At 34.4% G+C, this 22,306-nt stretch overlaps 2 protein-coding genes across 2 annotated transcripts; one reads left to right on the top strand and one right to left on the bottom strand.

The window, feature by feature from the left end:
* Positions 1–399: 399 nt before the first annotated feature.
* Positions 400–14,106, bottom strand: LOC105324978 (adenylosuccinate lyase). The gene is made up of 13 exons (XM_066073858.1): positions 13,920–14,106; positions 10,254–10,457; positions 9,787–9,831; positions 5,187–5,266; positions 4,755–4,926; positions 4,343–4,389; positions 4,107–4,197; positions 3,861–3,930; positions 3,426–3,573; positions 2,978–3,068; positions 2,557–2,646; positions 1,466–1,642; positions 400–1,040 (listed from the first exon to the last, which is right to left on the bottom strand). Exons 1-13 carry the CDS (start codon positions 14,070–14,072, stop codon positions 948–950), a joined length of 1,461 nt encoding a protein of 486 aa, XP_065929930.1. The 5' UTR covers positions 14,073–14,106; the 3' UTR covers positions 400–947.
* Positions 14,107–14,120: 14 nt separating this feature from the next.
* On the top strand, positions 14,121–21,966 carry LOC105324977 (tubulin gamma-1 chain). The gene is made up of 13 exons (XM_066073859.1): positions 14,121–14,286; positions 14,526–14,576; positions 15,324–15,385; positions 15,659–15,826; positions 16,173–16,241; positions 17,264–17,343; positions 17,610–17,736; positions 18,773–18,859; positions 19,042–19,191; positions 19,604–19,756; positions 20,294–20,455; positions 20,827–21,018; positions 21,671–21,966. Exons 1-13 carry the CDS (start codon positions 14,238–14,240, stop codon positions 21,698–21,700), a joined length of 1,380 nt encoding a protein of 459 aa, XP_065929931.1. The 5' UTR covers positions 14,121–14,237; the 3' UTR covers positions 21,701–21,966.
* Positions 21,967–22,306: the final 340 nt, after the last annotated feature.

The following is a 22,306-nucleotide window of genomic DNA, read 5'->3' as shown; positions in this document are numbered from 1 at the left end:
CTGTCAGTTTCTACAGAGCTATGAATATTACAACGAATTTCCGTAAGAAATAGAGGGAATCCTACTTGGTGGATTTAAATATATCATTTAATTGTGTTATATTATTTAATTGTGTAAAAGTGAAATTTAAGGATTTGATTATAATTATTAACATCTACTAACTTAAAGTATTTTTTTCCATTTCTTATGATAATTGATTTTAGTTCTTACATGCACAACAAGAAAGAAAATGGATAATCTAGAAATTTTTAAAGATGTTCAATAAATTACGAATTCAAATATGGTTTGATTATAAAATTTGACACTGACAAACATGGTGTCATTAATGTTGATGATTTTTAAACACTTTCAAATGATACAAGTTAAGAAAATAACTGTTATTTGTCATTTAATACAGTAACTACAAATATTTTGATTACATAAACATGTACATATATTAAATAGCATTTACTGAAAACAAAGTGTGTTGTTAGAACAGTAAGAAACACGAAATCATTGGAAATTGTTTCCTTCTCTTAAGGAGGGTAGATTGATGCCAAAAATTATACTTCTAGATATTGACAAATTTTAGCTGTAGGTATAGAAAAGCAGAATGTAATTTATTTCTATTTAAATTATTTAATAGTTTAATGAAGATTGTGTAACCATGTTTATACCACAAAGCCCCCTTACTAAAGTCATTCCAATCTCCAAAATAAATTTTAAAAAGTGTCAAATCATCAAAAATGAGAATTCAAGAGATGTCAGTGGAGTCATGTTTGAGAGATTATGGTTGTTAAGTCATAAAAAAAATATAACAACTGTTAATGCTTATAGTCACATGGAACACACAAGGAATACTCTTTTTAACACAGTGAAAAAAATCTTTGCACCAATATCTGTATTGTCATGGTAAACAACATCTTAAATGCCGAGGAATGAGAGGCCTTATTGTTGCTATGGCAACGTCAGACCTGGAGTTCCACTTTTCCTCCCTCTTTTAGTTTGTCCATGTATTTCTGTAAACTTGGTGTCACTTCCATTTCAATGAATTTTGTCACCTTCAAAAAATTTATAAAATGCTTATGAATCAAAGTCTAGAAAATACTAATTAAAACTGCACTTCACTGTGTTCACTTTTAATAAAATAGATTTGATCTTGTAGTAAATTGCATAGAGGGTAAAAATGGTATAAATTATCATAAGCCTTAGGGTTAAATCTGAAAGCTTCTATAAATTGATAATTGTGCATATATTTTCAAGCAAATTTTAATCTGGTATAATTACATGTATATTGCTTCGTCTAAAATATGTCATGATGGTACAAAACTTTTTGATATGATTTTAATAAGGAGATATCGAGAACATGAGTATAATGAAATACACACCTAAACAAAGTTAAATACCTGTACATGTATAATCATAGGAACTACACTATCAATTCAGATTGAATACCTGTATAAGGTTAGGAACTACTTTATCTCACCTGTCTGGGAGCCCGTCCTGTGAAGGTCCCGGGATCCAACAGAGCGTCGAGCTGGCTGTGAATCGGTTTAAAGTAGTCCGACTTCGTGATCCGGTCCACCAGGTCATTATCCCCGCCCTCTTGTTTTACAACACGCCCTGCCTCCTGAGACAACACTCGGATCTGTTCATGACACTCCTGTAGAAAAATCAAAAATAAACAACCAATATTAGTTTGCAAAAAACATGATAACAATATACAGTTGAACTTCGATATCTCGAACACTGATATCTCAAATACAATGGATATGTTGAAGTGATTTGTAAGTCCCAACCACTTATCTTTTAAGTATTTTACCCTCAATATCTCAAATAATAAGATATTATGAAGCTTTAAAACAGTCCCATCAAGTTCGAGATAACGAAGTTTGACTGTATATTAACCAACCTCTTAATTGATAAATAGTAGATCACTAAAATTTATTTATCTTTGACCTTGACCTTTTTTCTTAGGTTTATAAGGTCAAATAAAAAATTACAAAGTTCTTAGGTTTATAAGGTCAAATAAAAAATTACAAAGTTTGAGGTCCATGTTGACATCTTCAGACTGACTTTTCTGTTTATCATTTGTTCCTTCATTTGAAGAAAGGCCAATGCAGTGTTGGGCATACAGTACCGATCAGACCCAACCTAACACCCGACTAAACCCTGGGTTTACTTTTGAGGGTTTACTTGGGGTCTACTTTTTGAAAATGTGGGTCCACTCAGGGTTTATTTTGGGTTTACTTGGGGGTTTACTTTGGATTTACCTGGAAATTGTTTTTAAGGTCAACTGTATGCACTGAAGTGTGAAGCAGACCTGTCTTTTATCTTACCATCCTACTGCCTATAATTCCTGCCCCTTGTATATTCCGAATACACAGTAACTGTCTGCTTTCAAGGGTATAGTTCTCACCGGGTTTACTCTCTGTGTCCACTTTGGGTTTACTCTGGGTCCACTCTAGTAAACCAGGAGTAAACCCAGAAAGTAAACCCGGGGTTTAGCTGGGATTTACTTTCCGTTAGGTTGGGTCTGATCGGTACTGTACCTGTAGTAGAACACCTGATAAATACCTGTCTGTCTCCTCCGGCCTTGACCATGGCCATGATGATGTTTTCTGATGCCATGAAAGGTAACTCTTGGTTAACTCTTCTTTCTATTACCTAAAGAGAGCAAGAGCATAGCTTCATAGAAACCTTACATCTTATTATCAAAATAACTGAACAATTTTTCGTTTCACTTTAAAATAGCTTTATAGTAGCTTCCACTCTTGTAAAAAATTCTTTAATTCATTTATAACTATCTAAGTCATATATTTAAACATCTTGAAAGTCAACAGTGACAGAGCTTTTTGACACAAAGATCTCCATCATAGTGAAGTGACCCTTGACCTTAAGGCATTTTACAGTCTTGTGATATTTTGACCTTCAGATTGTTTGTTAAGACGAGAAGACCTATAAACAAATCCTCTATATATGGTGGTGTGAGGCCTACCTTGGGATACACTACAAGTCCCTCTGAGATGTTCTGAAGAGTGCTCAGTATAATGTCAGCTGTCAGAAAGGCCTCAGGAAGACTGATTCTCCTGTGTAAATACAATCAGAGGAAATCAACATACAAATGTAATAAAGATGTAATAGTTTTTAAATCCTTTGTCCAGTATAATATTTCACCTTGTTTATCTTTGAAATAAGGCAAAAATCCTTTTTAGGCATCCTGGAAGCTTGAAAGATTGTGAGAAGTTAATAATCTTGTTGAAACCTTGTTGTAATCTAATCTCAAAAATATGACAAAAAATACAATGTTGGCCTTGGTCAGGTATTTATGTTATGTGACTTTTAGTGTTCTTTCCATTTGTTTGGAGACTCAGTCAGCGATTCCTATACCAAAGTGATCAAATGTCCTGTTGACCATTACACCTGTTGACCTGTCCTATATTTACCTGTTGGCACTGTCGTCCAGTGTTCTCTCCATCCACTGGGTGGAGGCTGTCATCAGTGGATCCTGTACCAGACAGATCAGATGTCTAGACAGAGCACAGCACCTCTCACTCCTCATCGGGTTACGCTTATATGGCATAGCACTGGAACCTACAATCAAAGTACTGAAAGGCCTGATAATCTAAGTACTGAAAGTCCTTAAAAACACTCAGCTTATCTACTGCTTGATATTGACTTGCTCATTTAGAGTTTATTTTTTTTTCAAAATCAACGGAATCAGAAACGTATTTTCAATGGCAAAATTTATTTTGATACAAGTTAGTTTCTGGATACAATCAAAGCTGGTACATGTAGGAATACATCATCAAAAAAATTTAGTGCAAGTTGTTATTCATGGGAATTTTTTTGTAAAATACAGAAGCACTGAAGTCACTGACCTATTTGATCTTTTTCAAATGGCTCTTCCAGTTCTTTGAAATTAGCTAACAGCCTTATATCTGTACAGATCTACAAAACGTGAACACAATTGAAATCTATGGCCTACGTTAAAATGTAACAATTTGTTGATTGTCAGTATATTTTGAAAGCAAATTTTTTCTTTGTTACGGCACATAAATTGTGAGATAATATGAGTATAGATGAAATATAGGGCTATTGAGATATAAGTTAGAAATGCAAGATACCTTGTGGACTGAGGCTCCAAGACTGGCCAACACATTAAGACAATCCACATCCACCTTACGGGAGTAGGTCTGTCCACACACCATGTAGGTCCTAAAAATAAATATAAACAAGTTAAAGGGAGGGTGGTATGGTCTTGGCAATCAATAGTTCTCATATTGGGAAATTTGAATCCATCAATAAGATCTAAGCAAATAAATTGACCACTGGTCTGTGTTTCTGGGTACTGGATACATACTGTTTGAAACCTGCCATCTCTGTCACCATTCTATCCAGCTCCTCAACCTACAGACAAAAATACAATTTATACCGGCCAGTACAAACAATATCACCTTGCATAAAATTTAATATCAATTTTTTGAATTATTTTATCTCAAAACCATGCATCATTCATTCATTACTATATAGACAAAATTGACTAGGACCAATTCTAGAAAAGCTGCAAGTAAATGTCAGAACCTTAAGTGCAAAATAAGGTGGTTGAAAATACAAGTACTTGGCAAGAACCCTGATCTTATGACCACTTGAAATTAGACTTTCAACCTAAAATTCAACAAATATATTTTCTCTATCAACATTTATCACATAACACACATACTCATTAAAACATAATATGTTTACAGTAAATCAACACCTGTCACATTACATACCTTCTCGTCGTCTCCCTCAAACAGACTTAGGAAGCTGGCCTGTGTTCCTGTGGTTCCTTTCACTCCGCGGAATCGGATGTTGTCGCTGGCGTTCTCCAGATTACGGAGGTCCATCAGTAAATCCTGAATCCACAAGCACGCCCGCTTTCCCACCGTCGTAAGCTGGGCTGGTCTACCAAATCAAATTTTAACAACTACAGTAAAAATAATTATCATGGATTTTGTGGGTAACTTGAACTATTGAATTAATATCCTTGACAAACAGTGAAACATAGTCATTCTTCATCAAACATAGAAAAGAATCTATAAAATTACATCCTAACAATTTTTTTTTATTGGTCCCAATGAATTTCCCAGTAAATGATCATGCACAGTCATAAATATACTGTACAGACTGAAATCGACATGTGTTAGTCTGCACACTTCACTTACTGTAGATGGGTGTAGGCCAAACAAGGCAAACTTTTCTGTTTATCTGCAAAATCCGCCAGACGTTTGATGACGCGAGCAAGCTACAATAAAATAATCCTGTTTCAATGACACAACAAAAACAAAATACAGATGAGTTTCTTTTCTTTCTTGAATATTTCAAAATTTACCGGTAATCATATATTACAAAAATATTTCTTTCACCATATTTATGTCTTTCAGTTTTTATTGCTTGTTTCTTTAATTGGAATAATGCTGTTCATATACCGGTACAGTTTTTTGTACAAAAATGATTGTATTAACCTATGTTTTTGTGTACAACAATAAATGTGTGACTGTGTATATAACTCTATTGATTATTCAAATTCTAATAAATGTTCATTAAATTCTAACAAGTAAATGTTCTTTTTTTATATAAACATTGTTTTGTTTTAATTTCCATTTCTTTTTCATACATGTTAATGGGCAATAGATCACACAATTTATAGAAGCAGTATGTTATATTTTACAGGAAGTTATTTTCATGAAATTAAGTTTGACTACGCATTGGAGAAATTTAAACCATGTCAAATTTTCAAATCATGAGTTAACGTTACGCAGGACAGTTAAGGCAACATTTTGCTTTTAAACAGCAGTAAAAGGAGGTCGTTTTGCTTTTGTTTATTAATTTCTGCATAATGAATAGTTCAACACTATTTTGGATGTTTTTGTAAAGATATGGGTTACCTTAACTTGACCATGTCTAAATTTGACGGTCACGTGACTTTTTAGGGTCACGTGGGCTTCTTTTAGACAAAAAACGTCAATGCTAAATTGAAACAAAAAGTTCAAGTGCAAGGCAAAGAAAGTTTAGAGTAAGTAATATGGCAACATATTCAAAATTATCCATACATCACAGAAATCAATGCTCATTCAGTTGTAAAGTTTACTTGTTATGTAAATATCTTAAAAAACTGGCTACTTGTTCCTAAAATAGTGCATTTTTGTATATTTGGATTAAAATAACAAAGTAAACCTTCATCTCTTAACAAATGAGCATAAGTTTTCATAAAGAACTCGTAAAGGGGAAGAAAATCATATGAAGTTTAAAAATATCCATTGCCGTCTTGCACTTGGACTTTTGCATTGAATTTCTCAATCTGGAAGGTCTCTCAAATCAATACACATTTCAAACGCACAAGTGATCCCAAAAGGGGAGGTAACTCTTTGAGCGATAACTCTTCTGATATTGGCGCGATGTCATTTTATCACCTAATCCGAATTAATTTTAAGATATGTTTCAACATTACATTATGTAAATGGTTATTTAAACATGGTTTTTATGTTTTATTTATTCTAAAAGAGACAAGAAGGTTACGACGAATCACCCGCATTTCCTCTGTCGCATCATGGATGCAAACAAAAAAACGCTGTGTATCAGTTTTCTTGGTTAACCGCATTTGCGGAGTTAATGAGTTCTTAATATTTTTTTAGGAATTTGAGAAAAATATATAAGAGCTAACTGTACACAATTATTATCTAAATTGGCCTCATGATATCAGAGTATATATACGTCCCGGATAATATATATTAAAAAATAAGAGATTTTTTTTTTCACAATGATTAAATGCCAGATGAATGCATATGCTGCCTTTGCCCAATGACTGCATATTCTATAGCACTGATTGGGTCTGTAAATATTATTTTGGGGAGGGGGGTTCAAAGGTGTAACTTTATTCAGTTTGCCAGGGGCCAGCTAGGTACCATGGTGTTTTACTATATAAATTGTGAATTAAATTAAAATTTTCCACGGGGACTAAAAATGTAGATCTGCCCATGTACATGTATGTAGCCTTTTCTCATCCCCCATATTATAAAGCAAATCAACAGTATTCACCTTTGTGTTACACATGTTACACTTTTAATTTTAACAACAATTAAAATTTACTTTTATTTTTATTCAAGACATGCAGAATGATTAAGGGGGTGGGGGGGGGGGGGGGGGGGGAGGTAGCATATCTATTCATTCACAAAATAAACTTGCTCATTTCTCATTACTGAGAAAGAATAGAGGGTGTGTAAATCCTGCGACAAGGGCGATCAAATACATTTTGGTAGGTATATCAATATATAGAATTTAAATAAGTCTGAATTCTCCTATATCAGAGACTCTCTCTCTCCCACCCATTTACAACCTAAATACATGCAGCATATAGCAATTTAATATATTAACTTAAGTAAATGTCTCCTTTCACTTCTCAAACAAAATTATGAAATCAATATAAAAACAATTATATCTTTCACTCCTTTCACTTCTCAAACAAAGTTATGAAATCAATATAAAAACAATTATATTTGGTTCATTAGTTTTATTGATTCAAGAAGATAAAATACATTTCTTAAAAAAAAAATTCTGTGACATCATTTAAACCTGACATATGCATGCAAACCCAAAATTGCAATTTATTTATATGATGTCAATGTGTTTATTGTATGACTTCTTAGTTCTGCTCCTCTCCCCTCTTCAAAAACACAGTCTTCCTGTTCTTAAAGTTCAGGTTTTTCTTTTCATCATTTCATCTTGTATATGACCCCAGTATAAGTGTGCAGGTAAATTGTCACCAATAAGAACATCATTTATGTACCGGTAAATCCCAAAACAAAGCAGGTACCAGCTAAAATGAAAATTATACATATTTCAGTAAGTTTAACTTGAAATCAAAATGGCTGAAAGACTGAAATGGAGTATTTTCTACAATTTGATAGACAATAAATGGAATTGTTTATCTTAATAAACATTTCATTATGTTTTGATGTGCATTTAAATTTTGCACAAATTCAAATACAGCTTTGAAATATCTTTTCAGTTTGATCGATTTGAAATTATTAGCATCCTTACCCCTGATATATGCATGACAGTTTAATTGCACCTCTTATTTTACCCAGCATGACCTTTAAAGTGCACCTCTCTCTCTCTCTCTCTCTCTCTCTCTCTCTCTCTCTCTCTCTCTCACACACACACACTTAACTGATTTTATACAAGATTGACATTATAATGCTGGTGCGGTCAATGTGAAAACATTCCAATGTATTGTTAATATGTTGATGAGCAATTTGTAAACATGAACTATTCAAAATCTTAAATTTATAAATAAAATAGGTTTCTATCAATCATATTAAAACATGAAACCATTCAAACATGGAAATGCTTTTTCTAATTGCATTGTCTCATAGAATTATCAGATTTTTCATTATTTCAATGATAAATGATTGTGCATGTATACATGTATGTTATTTACTTACATTTTCTTCAAGCCTTTTTTTTTCTTCAAATAAGTGTGACACTTTTCAAATTACTGATCTGCAAAAAACAAAAAAAATATTATGGGAATTAAGTCATACAATTTAATTTACATGCACATAAGAACATGTCAACAATAATTTGAACATTTTTGTGAAAGGTCTACATATATTTTGCATGGATGGGTAAAATGACCTACACTTCAAATATTATTTGAAAGTTACACATACACATTCTACACAAACAATACCATATATAGTATCATATGACCATGAATGTAGATTCCTCATTTTGAGAAAATCAGATGTAGACATGCAGTCATTTATTTATTATTCGGTTTTTTTTTTATTACCAATAATACAGCATCATAAGTATGAACCCAGGTGACAAGATTTCAAACATTGTTATGATACATAGTAATATACTGAGTTCTAAATACTAACTAGTAATGATTAAGAATTAATGTGCATAAACATCTTATATCAACTGGATGAATGTGCAAAAAATATAAATGAACTGTCTTGGAAGAATATTGAACACAGTAGAAAAGTGTTATTGATCAGCTGTTCATCAATTTCCAAAAAATGAAATCAGCATCTTTTAGCCTGTACTGTACCGATTTTCAGAAAATCAAATCAGCTGTTTTCGCACAGTCTTTGTGCTGTATTGTTTACTTACAAATTGAAAAAAAAAACTAACAGTTGTGTAAAGCTAAATATTTAAGTACAAGTACTATGAACTGATTCGTGTCGATTGGTGAAAATGATTAACAATTTAACGGACTGGCAATAAAATTTAAAGCTACATGTAGCCTACTTTGTATAGGCCTAAATGTAAACAATGCAGTCTCTCCTCATGTTTTGAACGAAACAACAAATTAAGTCGATCAGAAATGCATCAACAGTATAGAATCACAAAAAATAGTTATTAAGCTATCTGGTACATTACAAATACACTGTATATCTATTATACATACCTGATAAATCATCAAAAAATCGCCATCATCGGGAATACCAGCTACACGTGTTTACATCGTCTGACGAGCGCTTTTGGGACGCAGATTCACACCCATACGACAGATGCGTTATGGAAATTCTTAGTATATTCTGATTGTTGTAAACTTATCAAAACACACATGAATGATTCGTAGTTATATTTTTCTAATGCAGTATTAAATCAGCCGTATTTTTTGCTTAAACTGCTGTTTTCGGTATATTTTCTATATATGGAAATACAGAGGCGGGGCTTATATTATGACGTCATAACTCATTATCCCTTCATTAGCATATCAAAAGGATGTGTAGCCTTATCTATCCTGCGTACCTTTGGGAGAAGAATATGAAAGCCATCTCTCATCACAATCAGATCCTAGAAAACAAAATTAACAATCATTATGTTTACACACTGCAGTAAAATTCAAATACATAAGGAAAATTTGATTACGAAGATTATCTATATTAAGTTTTATTCACGTTTTTTATAAGAAAATAACAAATCATGGTTATACTAAATATTCATGTTCTTTTGTGCAAGTTCTTTTGTTGCATTTCTTTTTAATATTATAGCACTGTTAATGCATTTACTGTATTTTCAAAGATTTTATTTCCTAGATCAAATAAATAAATTTATAAATAATTTTTTTGGGGTGGGGGGTGGGGGTGTAATAATAACAACAATGACAATCACATTTACTAAAACATGTACTAAATGTATCTATTAAATAAACACTTGCTAAATTCTCTTTTAAATGCTTTCAGAACACTTAGCATACAAATTCATAGAGAGATTACAGTGTTGTCTCCAACATAAGCAGAGGTCGCTCCAAGGTGAATGATAGGAGAAGCTTTTGGACAGCACGCTCCAAATGTGTGAACGTGGGCCATAACATCATGACGGTATTTCTTCTCCTCTGAGGCTGCCAGCTCAAAGTTGATGTTTTCGAGATTGTTCTCCATCTCTGAGATTTGTTCGTCTGTAATAGTGAGTCCCAAAGCCTGAAACCGAAAGTAACAGACAAAATCATAACAGTTTACCCAGAGTGAACCCAAGGTTTAGTTGGGGTTTACTTTCTGTTATGTTGGGTCTGATCAGTACTGTAGTCTGCCCCAAGTTATTGCCTCCGCCACTTTTTGGCACTTCTAATGAAATCCATCATGTCAATTAAGTATAACTGAAATCGATAAAAGAGGGTTAATCCAAAAATTCTTCATTGATAAACCATCCGTCTTTACCCAAGGAAACTCACAAGAATTAAAACTACATGACAGTAATTTCTTAAGAAGCTATAAAACGGGAAATGTTTACAGCTTTTTTTCATTTGGATATACTTGAGACACCTTGTTCTCTTTTTAAACAATATCATCCAAGTAATTTTCATGAAATGTATGATGTTTTGAGTCCAAAGATAATAATTTTAAGATTATTGAAATATTATATTTATGCAAAAAGTGGTGGAAGTAGAAACTTGGGACACAGTATCACTTATCTATACATATATATACATACAGTACTGATCAAACCCAACCTAACACCATAGTAAACCCTGGGTTTACTTTGCATTTACTCTGGGTCTTTGGGTTTACTTGGGGTTTACTTTAGGTTTACCCGGGAATTGCTTTTGGGGTCAACTGTCAGGCACGTAGCATCGGGGGGGGGGGGGGGGGGGGGGGGGGTCTGGCCCCCCACTTTTTTGGGCAGCAAAGATTTTTCTTAAATTTACATACAAAAATTGAAAAAATTGAATTAAGATGGAGTTGGCCCCCCCACTTTTAAGGGACCATGTAAAAATTTGAATTGAAAATAAGTTCACTGAAGTTAAAAGTAAGCAGCTTAGTGAACCCAGGGTTTAGTTGGGGTTTACTTTCTGTTAGGTTGGGTCTGATCAGTACTGTAGTCTGCCCCAACAGGGTTTGACATTAAGTTTTTTAATTACTAGACCAGTCGGGCTACATCAGCAATTTTTCACTAGCCCTGACTCTTTTACTACTAGCCCTGACCAATTTTGACAAAAATAAACTAAAAGTAATGACAAACATAAAATATTAAATACCTGTTTCTGTTTAATTGTATTGATTTATCTTTACCAATAATGAATCATTCAAACACTATTTAAGGTTTAATTTTATTCAAACTGTACTAATAATGATACAAGTATTCAATGGTTGACAAGGGACCAACAAAACTTTAGGGAGATTGACTTTATATTCTCCTTAACAGAGAAACATGGAGAAGTTTGAGAAATCTGGGAGACTTTTATTACTTGACAATGGCATAACAATAATGAAGATATACACAGATTTAAACTTTAATAATTTAAATTAGATTAGAAACAAGTCAATATGATTAAAAAATAAAACAAATTCTAAAAGTTGAAAAAAAATTATCAAGTTTATTTAATTTAAATTATTTGATGTATTCATACATTCTATCGATCAAATGTTTTGTAACTGTGTTAACTAAAATGACAAATAAAATCAGTCTCTGTTTTTTAGTGTATTTTGGTGGCATTAGTCCAACCCAATAACCATTATCAATATGTTGAGGATTTAGATTTTTTGAAAAGATATTATAACTGTAAACAAAGGGTTTTGATTATTTAAGCATAAATTTGGCAGTGTTATTAGCTAATTACAAGTTACCAACAAATTCACTGTTATATCAACACTAGCCTTAAAGTAATAAACATCGTTTTGTACAGCATGTGGTTACATCACCCGTATTTATAACCCCTAAAGATAAGACAGACTAAATTAATCACAAGAGGCATAAACTGAGTTTTGAAGACGTCTTTAGAATGAAATAATTATCATTTTAATGCCCTTGGGGTTAATTTACACAATTATATGAACTCCGTGTACAGGGCGACTTGGACTTTTCGTTCGGAGGAAATTCCGGCGAAGTTACCGATCAAAAAGTATTTCCCCCATTTCATCCTCTAGGTTAGTCCTTGGGTTGTACCTAGATTACGGTTTGTAGAATTTAAGCCTGTTAGGAAAAGGTGCTTTTTCTTCTATTGATATTAATATTACAGAAAAACTATGTGCACACTTTTTTTTCACACGACCAGTCGGGCTAGTACACAGACATTTAACCCGACCGGACCTATCATTTACTAGACAATGTCGGTCGGACGTGCCTTAGTGTCGAACCCTGCCCAAGTTATTGCCTCCGCCACTTTTTGGCACTTCTAATGAAATCCATCATGTCAATTAAGTATAACTGAAATCGATAAAAGAGGGTTAATCCAAAAATTCTTCATTGATAAACCATCCGTCTTTACCCAAGGAAACTCACAAGAATTAAAACTACATGACAGTAATTTCTTAAGAAGCTATAAAACGGGAAATGTTTACAGCTTTTTTTCATTTGGATATACTTGAGACACCTTGTTCTCTTTTTAAACAATATCATCCAAGTAATTTTCATGAAATGTATGATGTTTTGAGTCCAAAGATAATAATTTTAAGATTATTGAAATATTATATTTATGCAAAAAGTGGTGGAAGTAGAAACTTGGGACACAGTATCACTTATCTATACATATATATACATACAGTACTGATCAAACCCAACCTAACACCATAGTAAACCCTGGGTTTACTTTGCATTTACTCTGGGTCTTTGGGTTTACTTGGGGTTTACTTTAGGTTTACCCGGGAATTGCTTTTGGGGTCAACTGTCAGGCACGTAGCATCAGGGGGGGGGGGGGGGGGGGGGGGGTCTGGCCCCCCACTTTTTTGGGCAGCAAAGATTTTTCTTAAATTTACATACAAAAATTGAAAAAATTGAATTAAGATGGAGTTGGCCCCCCCACTTTTAAGGAACCATGTAAAAATTTGAATTGAAAATAAGTTCACTGAAGTTAAAAGTAAGCAGCTTAACCCCCCCCCCCCCCCCCCCAACCCCCGGTTTAAGATTTTCAGGATTTTGGAAAGTAACTTTTTCCCTTTTTTTTTTGGATGAGTCTGGCCTACCCACTTTCAAAAAACAATGTTACGTGCCTGACTGTACACAATGAAGAGTGAAGCAGACCTGTCTTTATCTTACCATCTTATTGCATGCCTATTATTCCTGAGCCTTGTATATTCCGAATACACATATAGCATCTGCTATTAGGGGTATACTTCTGATCTGGGTTTACTCTCTGTGTCCACTCTAGGTTTACTTTGGCTCCACTCGAAGTAAACCCAGTGTAAACCCAGTGTAAACCCAGAAAGTAAACCTGGGGTTAAGTTGGGTTTTACTTTCTGTTAGGTTCTGTTAGGTTGGGTCTGATCGGTATTGTATATATATAAGAGATGAAAACTCAGCTGTGATCATTGCCAGTCTCAAATCTATATATAGTTTTATGTGGAGAATGTACTGTTAATTACTGTAACATGAATAAACGCTGAAAGTTCATTAACATGACGTCTCAACAACGCAAAAAAGCTGAATAATTTTATCATAATGCACACCTTTTCTGATTTTGCCAGATATGTCCATAGTCGACGCCATGTTGTGAATTTCTTCATCTCACTAAAGTTGAATGCCATTTCTGGACTGGCATAGCGTGACACAAGAGGCGAGCGATATTTCATAAACTCCGCCGACATCTCTCCTCCCGCCATGTTGTTCAAAGTGAAAGTTGAACGTGCAGTCCGTCTCCGTGTCGAATTTTACAATTTTTGTAAACAGGAAGTGGACGGTACCCGCCAAGAATACAAGTTTGTACGGGGAAAAATGAATTGATACATAGTTTTATAGAACAAAACATCTAAGTTACATTCAACAACATGCCTCGTGAAATTATCACCCTTCAGCTGGGACAATGCGGGAACCAGAGTAAGTGAATCATGATTATGTGTGGCCTATTGACAGTCTGCCGTTGGTTAGCCCGAATTTCTTCTTTAACTAAGTTTTCTGCTGCCGTCATGCCATAATAACCATTTTTAAAATGATGAAAACTGCTACATAAACAATCTTTAAAATAAATGACTGAGAAAAAATATTGTCTCTTTACTTTATTTTTAACATCCACATAATTTGTATATATTTCAAATATGATTTTGTTAACTTTGTAGTTGGTATGGAGTTTTGGAAGCAGTTATGTGCAGAACATGGAATAAGTCCTGGTAAGTTGTGGTAGTGTAGAAAGATAACTACAAAACAAAATGCTCACTCAAAAGCTCATCTTTTCAGTCTTCAGGACAAATTTTTTTCAGCACATGCTCTTCGGGCATGTAGACCCATCATTTCAACCCAGCCCATTCTAATTTTTAAATGCCCAACTCGAAATTCTTATATTTACCTGTACATGTATGTCTCGTAAATTAGCAAACATGTATACAATAGGTTTAACTAAACACTTCAATGATTACGATTGACGCTTATTTGACAAGTCGTACTGAGAATGTAGACTGCACAAAGCAAGTTACGCGAATAACTTTGGTACGATGGAAGAAATGGCAAGTAAACATATTGTACGTTGACAGAAAATTTACACATGCCCTCCGGGCATGTAATTTGGCAAATTTTACATGCCCGCCTGTAAATTTACCAGGCCCTGGGCATCGGACTCCCGGATTATTTCGAAGACTGTCTTTTTGTAAAAAAAACTCGTTGACAGCATAATCATCATACGTCATGACTGGTTGAAACCTGATGATTTTATTTCTGTTTTAGTGGATTATTGATTTGTTGGTAAAATAATTTTGTTAAATCTAGTCAGGAATTTTATGAGTTATATGCCCTCATATTGTATCAGATTAACAAGATTGACATTCATCAATACTGAACATACTGAAAGATATTTTAATTTTCGAAACAGTTATTAAATGAGTTATCAATTTAGGAACTGATTTACCTGAATGATTTTGTAGAGGGAATATTGGAGGATTTTGCCACAGAGGGAACGGATCGCAAAGATGTCTTCTTTTATCAGGTACATTAATGGTAACATATCAAAACCTCTAAATCAAATATGTATGTGTTGGTTATCAACAAAAGGTTTTAATGCACACAACAACAGTTCTAAAGATAATATCCTTGAAATCTAGTTGCATGAAAAGTCTTATTCTAAAGCCATGTAATTTCCTTAAATTAATTGAGAATACAAAACAGAAATACAACTTGGAAGATATCACAATGCATGATAGTAACTACAAAGCCTGAAGGTGACATGACAATATTAGATTCATTGTTGTTCTGATTGTAGGCTGATGATGAGCACTACATCCCTAGAGCTGTTCTGTTGGATCTGGAACCTCGAGTCATCAACACAATCATGAACTCACCGTACGCCAACCTGTACAACCCAGAGAACATCTACCTGTCCAAGCACGGGGGCGGGGCGGGGAACAACTGGGCCTCAGGATACAGCCAGGTATGATCCAAAACACACTCAGACCCACAGTAAAAGATCCATGTTTCATTTATACAAAATGTCCTTTGAATTACATTATTAGACACCCCCCCCCCCCCCCCCCCAAAAAAAAAAAATTATCTTTACTTTCTTGTTAAAAAAATGTTTAGATATGATAAAGCAGGCAGGTATTTAATATTATTCACTATCATCAAGTAATCAGTATGAATTACTTCGCCTTAAATATTATAATTATATTAGTTGGAATCATAACTTAACATATTAAATGGCTCATTTATCTTTCATTGACATGTAACTGATATTGATGATTAATTGACATTGCATTGGTGTGGTTACTATTCTGTAGGCTGAGAAGCTGTATGAGGAGATCTTTGACATCATTGACAGAGAGGCCGACGGAAGTGACAGTCTGGAGGTGAGGACTAGAAAAATATGAAAGAGATTTTAGTGATATTTACTGTGTACATGTTTATTTTCACCCTTCTACACTTGCAAACGGCTTCGCTCATTCTTCAATTCGCCCAGATACAGTCATGTTAAAAGAGATATAAATTGAGACGTTGAAAGGACTATGTGCGGTATGGTCAAATGTCTGCCCCCGATTTCAACCAATTTTTAAATAGTATCGGATAAAATCAAATCTTCACAAATCATTGTATAGAGGATGCCTAAAACTTTAATCATAATTTTAGTCATCATTGCTTGTTCGCTGTTTATCTATGACGTCATCTAAATGACCTAATTCCCGCAAATTTGCAAACAAACGAAAATATTCTCATTTTTGCTCTATATTTTGCATTCGGAAGTATAGAGCGCAGGTCTGCTCAAGTGCGATTTTAACATATATTTTTCTTCAGATAGTTATACCCATTATACTAAAAAATGGTACTTGAGCAAGCCTGCGCTCGATGTTTCCCAGTCGAAAAATCATCGGAAAACACCCATATTTTGCTACAAAACAACAATTTATCAAAATAATGCAATCTTCATGACGTCATTTCTACATTATGACGTCACTGTGGTGATAACCTTTTACACCTTTATTTCCAATATGATTTTAACTATCTTTCACCTTATTTTTAAAGCTCTTTTTAAAACTTTGATTTTGGGGGCAAAAAATGCATAAAACCGCACATAGTCCTTTGCCCAGTCTTAAATTAGCCCACTCACAACATGGGCGAAAGGGGAGAAATTAAAACAAGGGCCAATATTTCCCTGCATACACTATTGAAAATTCATGGACAGAGCAACATTTGAGTAAAATATATTATTTAAAATAGAAAGCAATTATCATGATATGAATTGTAAAGTGACACAATTATCGTGATACGTATCGATATAGAAAGTAATGTATCGTCCCAGCCTTAAAACCCAGTCTGATATATTATGGTAATGTAAACATGATCCATAGTTAACATATTCTTTGTTCTTATATAGGGCTTTGTGTTGTGTCACTCCATTGCTGGAGGGACGGGATCAGGGATGGGGTCCTACCTATTGGAGAGACTCAACGACAGGTCAGCCATGTTACACACTTATTTACAGAAAATTGGTGTCTTACTCTGTAAACTTGCATCTTGATTAGCAGATTGTAATGTTAACATCCATGGTACATGTATTTGTTGACACAATATCTGTATTTCAAAGCCTGTTGATTTTCTTCTTGAATTTAATTGTATTTACTCCTTGAAAGTGCAGAGTATTTTTTAGAATTTTTATGTATATTTACATATGTTACTAGCATGGCAAAAGAAATTGACATTAGCATTTTCTTTATCTGCAGATTTCCTAAGAAGTTAGTACAGACGTACTCAGTCTTTCCAAACTTGGATGAAATGTCCGACGTAGTCGTCCAGCCCTATAACTCACTGCTGACCCTCAAACGACTCACCCAGAATGCTGACTGTGTGGTATTGTTCTTTTATAAATAGTTCATAGAAAATCTGGTTCTCTCTCTCGCTCTCTCTTTTGATATTTGTGTTGAATGATTACTGTAAACGTGGTTATATTGACGAGTTCAAAATATGACGATTTTTTAGTAATAGACAATTGGCGAGTTTTAATTTTGACGAATTTTTGAATAAGAGTTATTTATCTTTGATTTTTTAAAATTATTATGTTTTGCTAAATTGAACAAACTAATCTCATTCACAATGTTGCGTTGGTGGAACACGGCTGCGGTAAAACCAGGCTTGCCCGATCCACGAAAAGCAAACACTCCAGAGAAAAAAAAATAATTGAAAATGTGAATGAAAGTGTGGAAAAGGAGATGTTAAACCTGTAGTCCATCAGAACTTCTCAAAACCGAATTTCAAAACTGGTATTCTGAGAATGTTCGCAAGAAACTAGAAAATCAAAAGCCGGGGGAAAACATCGGCTTAGTAGACATAGACATGAAAACGTCGACAATAAAACCGCTTCATGCAAAATGGGTGCAGAAAGTTCATGAGATTGCGACTTTCTTGCGAACTCTTTTACAAGCGTTGGTATTAATAAGATTTAACTTTATTTGAAAAAAAAGTCTGTACAGATTTGATGGAATAAGATTGTTCTTTGTATTTTGTTTTTATTCACTTTACGATATTGCCTGAGGTAACAAAGTAGGTAAAACACGGCATGATAATTACGCACGCAAAGTTATTATAGAATGTTGTGACGATTGAGTGATAATTGCATTTAATACATGCTTGTCTAGATTTTATGGGTTTTTTTCAATGCTAATTACGTGTTTATATAGCTATCTTCATAAATGAATCATTAACTTTGATCTAGTCCTAACGGGATAATGCCGATAAAAAAATTCTGGTATTAATACGCTATATATATGATGTGAAGTTTGGCGAGTGGAAATTTTGACGAGAAAATAAAAATCGCCAACATAGTCAAAATTAACACATCGTCAAAATTTCCACGTTTACAGTAATTTGACTTTGATATGATTTGTAGGTTGTACTAGACAACACAGCGTTGAACAGAATAGCGGCTGACCGTCTACACATAGAAACTCCAAACTTCTCACAGATCAACCAGCTGGTATGGATGAATTCTATTGACAATATGCACACCTTACATGACTTTGATAGATCTAATATTGATTTTGCACCTCTTAATCATAATGAAGATGATAAAAGTCGTTCGTAAAATAAAACAGTCACAATATTTTTAACTTTTTTTTTCATTGCAAATGTGAAAATGAAATTAATGGTATTCTTTAGGTTTCTACTGTTATGTCGACTTCCACCACAACACTTCGTTATCCTGGTTACATGAACAACGACCTGATTGGTCTGATCGCGTCCCTGATCCCCACACCCCGCCTCCACTACCTGATGACTGGGTACACTCCACTGGCCACAAACTCACAGGTGAGAGATCAGCAAATTAGCAATTATCTATACTGGCGTGCGACCAGTTCTCGCCGAGTACCATTTCTCGCAAGTACATTGTGACGTCATTTTATCAACAAATAAAATATATACGAAAAATGACGTCACAATGTACTGGCGAGAAATGGTACTCGACGAGAACTGGTCGCACGCCAGTAAAGCTTCAAATAGTTTCAGTTTATTTAATACCGTGAGAGTAGTTTTTTTTTTTTTTTAATTTTCTTTAGCATTTCTTATTTAGTGATTTACCTGTATATGTTGTGCACAGATGTGATAATATTCTTTACCAATGCGCAAATGTAATTGTATTGCTAATGAATCTTATTGACCTTATTTACCTGGCAGTGTGTATGATTATACTGATTAACCTGACTGTAAATGTTTTGTATAGGTGGCCAGCGTTCGTAAGACGACTGTTCTTGACGTCATGCGGCGACTTCTACAGCCAAAGAACATGATGGTGTCCACACCTGTCCACCGCCAGGCTAACCACTGCTATATCTCCATCCTCAACATCATACAGGGAGAAGTTGACCCCACACAGGTATGTCTACCCCCCACCCCTCACCCCACTAATCACGCCAAGGCAAACCATTTCTCTATCTCCATCCTCAACATTATACAAGGGGAAGGTGATCCTAGACATGTGAGTCTTAAACCCCACCCCATTCTAACCATCTCATGCTACTGCAATCTCAGGCTAACTACTGGTATATCTTCATCCTCAACATCACACAGGGAGAAGATGATCACACACAGGTAAATCTCCCCACCCTCATATCCCTAACCACAAGGTCAGTCACTGCATATTTGATATCATACAGGAAGACATCAACCCCACATAGATACAGTCCATTTCAACCCCCACCCTTAACACCTTTCCTTCTTGTTTTCTTGCAAGCCAACCACTGCAACGTCTTCATCCTCAACTCTATACTGTCTAAAGCCCTTTCTTTATCACTGACTTTAGGCCAATCAGTGTTCGCCACTCCAAAAATAAGAATATCACAATTTATGAAGTACATTGTATATAACTACATTTATATTTACATTCGTACTTCATCATAATTATATTTTATAGGTGCACAAAAGTCTACAGCGAATCAGGGAGAGAAAGTTGGCCCAGTTTATTCCATGGGGACCAGCCAGTATACAGGTGGCCCTCTCCCGAAAATCTCCCTACATCCAGACATCTCATCGAGTGAGCGGCCTAATGCTGGCAAACCACACCAGTATATCTACTGTAAGTCATCGTTCCTGCTAATTTTTTCTTTTCCAATTGTGGTAGAGTCAGGTATATGGCATTCCTACTAGCTGTAGCTAGTTGGATAACCCTTAGGCTCGATCGGTATAGTGCTGGACTTGTGTGTCTCTTACACAATTTTAACCATTTTGAATTTAAGAATTTGATTGAACTCTTGGAATTTTAAAATTTGAATTTTTAAACTTCAGAGAATTTTTAATTTTTATTTGAACTTATGAAAAATATTTTTTGTTTCATTAGCACTATAGATATACTTGTTAGAGTTATTTTCCATCTGATGATGAGTGCTTTATTGGTTTCATTAGGATCTGTATCTTAACTTGCTAATAATTATTGTTTTACCTGTACAGCTATTCGAGCGCACCCTCCACCAGTACGACAAGCTAAGAAAGAGAGAGGCGTTCATGGACCAGTTTAAGAAGGAGGCCATCTTCAAGGACAATCTGGACGAGTTTGACAACTCAAGGGAGGTAATCCAGCAGCTTGTGGATGAGTACCACGCGGCCACAAAGCCCGACTACCTGTCCTGGGGGACACAGCAGGTGAGGGTCATACATTATTGATGGGTGTACAATAACGAAGACTAACCCTTTGACAGAAAACCATTTTCACTCCATCATAGCATCGTTTTAAGTTCACCATTTTAAATTTTATGCATTTATTTAGGATATTAAAACAGTCAAAGAATGTACAGAAGCTTGACATCTATACAAATATATTCATATTAAAATACTTGTGTATTGTTGCACGAATTAAGTTTTTAAGGACTTAAATTAAGTCTTTGAAAATGAGTAAATTTTCTGAATCATCAAAGTGGAACATTTCCTAAGAATTGAAATAAGTCGAACCCTATCTATTCCAGCTTTGCTAGTATGTGTATTGAATTAATATGATTGAAATTTTAAGTTTAATTTAATGATACAAACCAATAAAAGAGGTTCTTAATTTTTCATGCTAGAAATTAGTTTCTCAACAATATTATGAAATGATTAGATAGAAGTTGAATTGGTCTGTGAAACTGCTATATTCATGGAACGATTGGACACAAGTTCTGGCTGTCAATGAAACACCTAGATTCACTGATGTGTGATACTTGTATAATCTTATGGTTCATAAAATTTGAAAGGATTTTAGTAATTGTCAGATATATCTCATATATTATGGTTGTAATTCTCCTGTTTACCTTTGTTTCAGGCGGTTGCAGCAACTGGGGAGAGATTATAGAATGGCAGTAACAGTTCATTAATTTGACAAATAGAAAATGAAGCTGCAAAATGCCGCCTGAAGTCTGAAGCAAAAAACATCGAAGAACAAAAGATCAAACTGTCAGAGCCCCTTGAATTGTTCTGGTCAGTCACATCAAGAATCTCCACAGAATCTCTTTTTATCTGATGATACAAGCAAGGAGTATGCATGTACTTTAGAGGCTTACCTGTATTGTGGAGTATTGAAGCAGACCAAGTTGGGGGAGATGAATTATTTATTTCTTCTATGAATTTATTTGTGATGCATTTTTTTCTGGATTTACATGTACTATACATTGTATAATTCAGTACTTGTTAAGATGTACATATACTTGTTTAAGAGCATGTCAATAATTTAGAATGAGTGGTTGTGGAAGGATGTAAGTTTTAAATACTGTAAAATCATAAAAATTCGTGGTGGCTCAATTTCTGTGGTATTCCTGGGTTATCCTTACCCACGAATTTACATCCTCAATGAAATTAAATTATGAAAGAATTAAGTTTTCTTACTGAAACTAAAACACGAAAATAAGCAAAATACCCACAATCCATGAAAATTTGTCCCCACAAATTTGAATGATTCCAC

This window comes from Magallana gigas, chromosome 10, assembly GCF_963853765.1.
Source record: "Magallana gigas chromosome 10, xbMagGiga1.1, whole genome shotgun sequence".
In the NCBI taxonomy this organism is placed as follows: Eukaryota; Metazoa; Mollusca; class Bivalvia; order Ostreida; family Ostreidae; genus Magallana; species Magallana gigas.
This window is presented reverse-complemented; position numbering and strand designations above follow the sequence as displayed.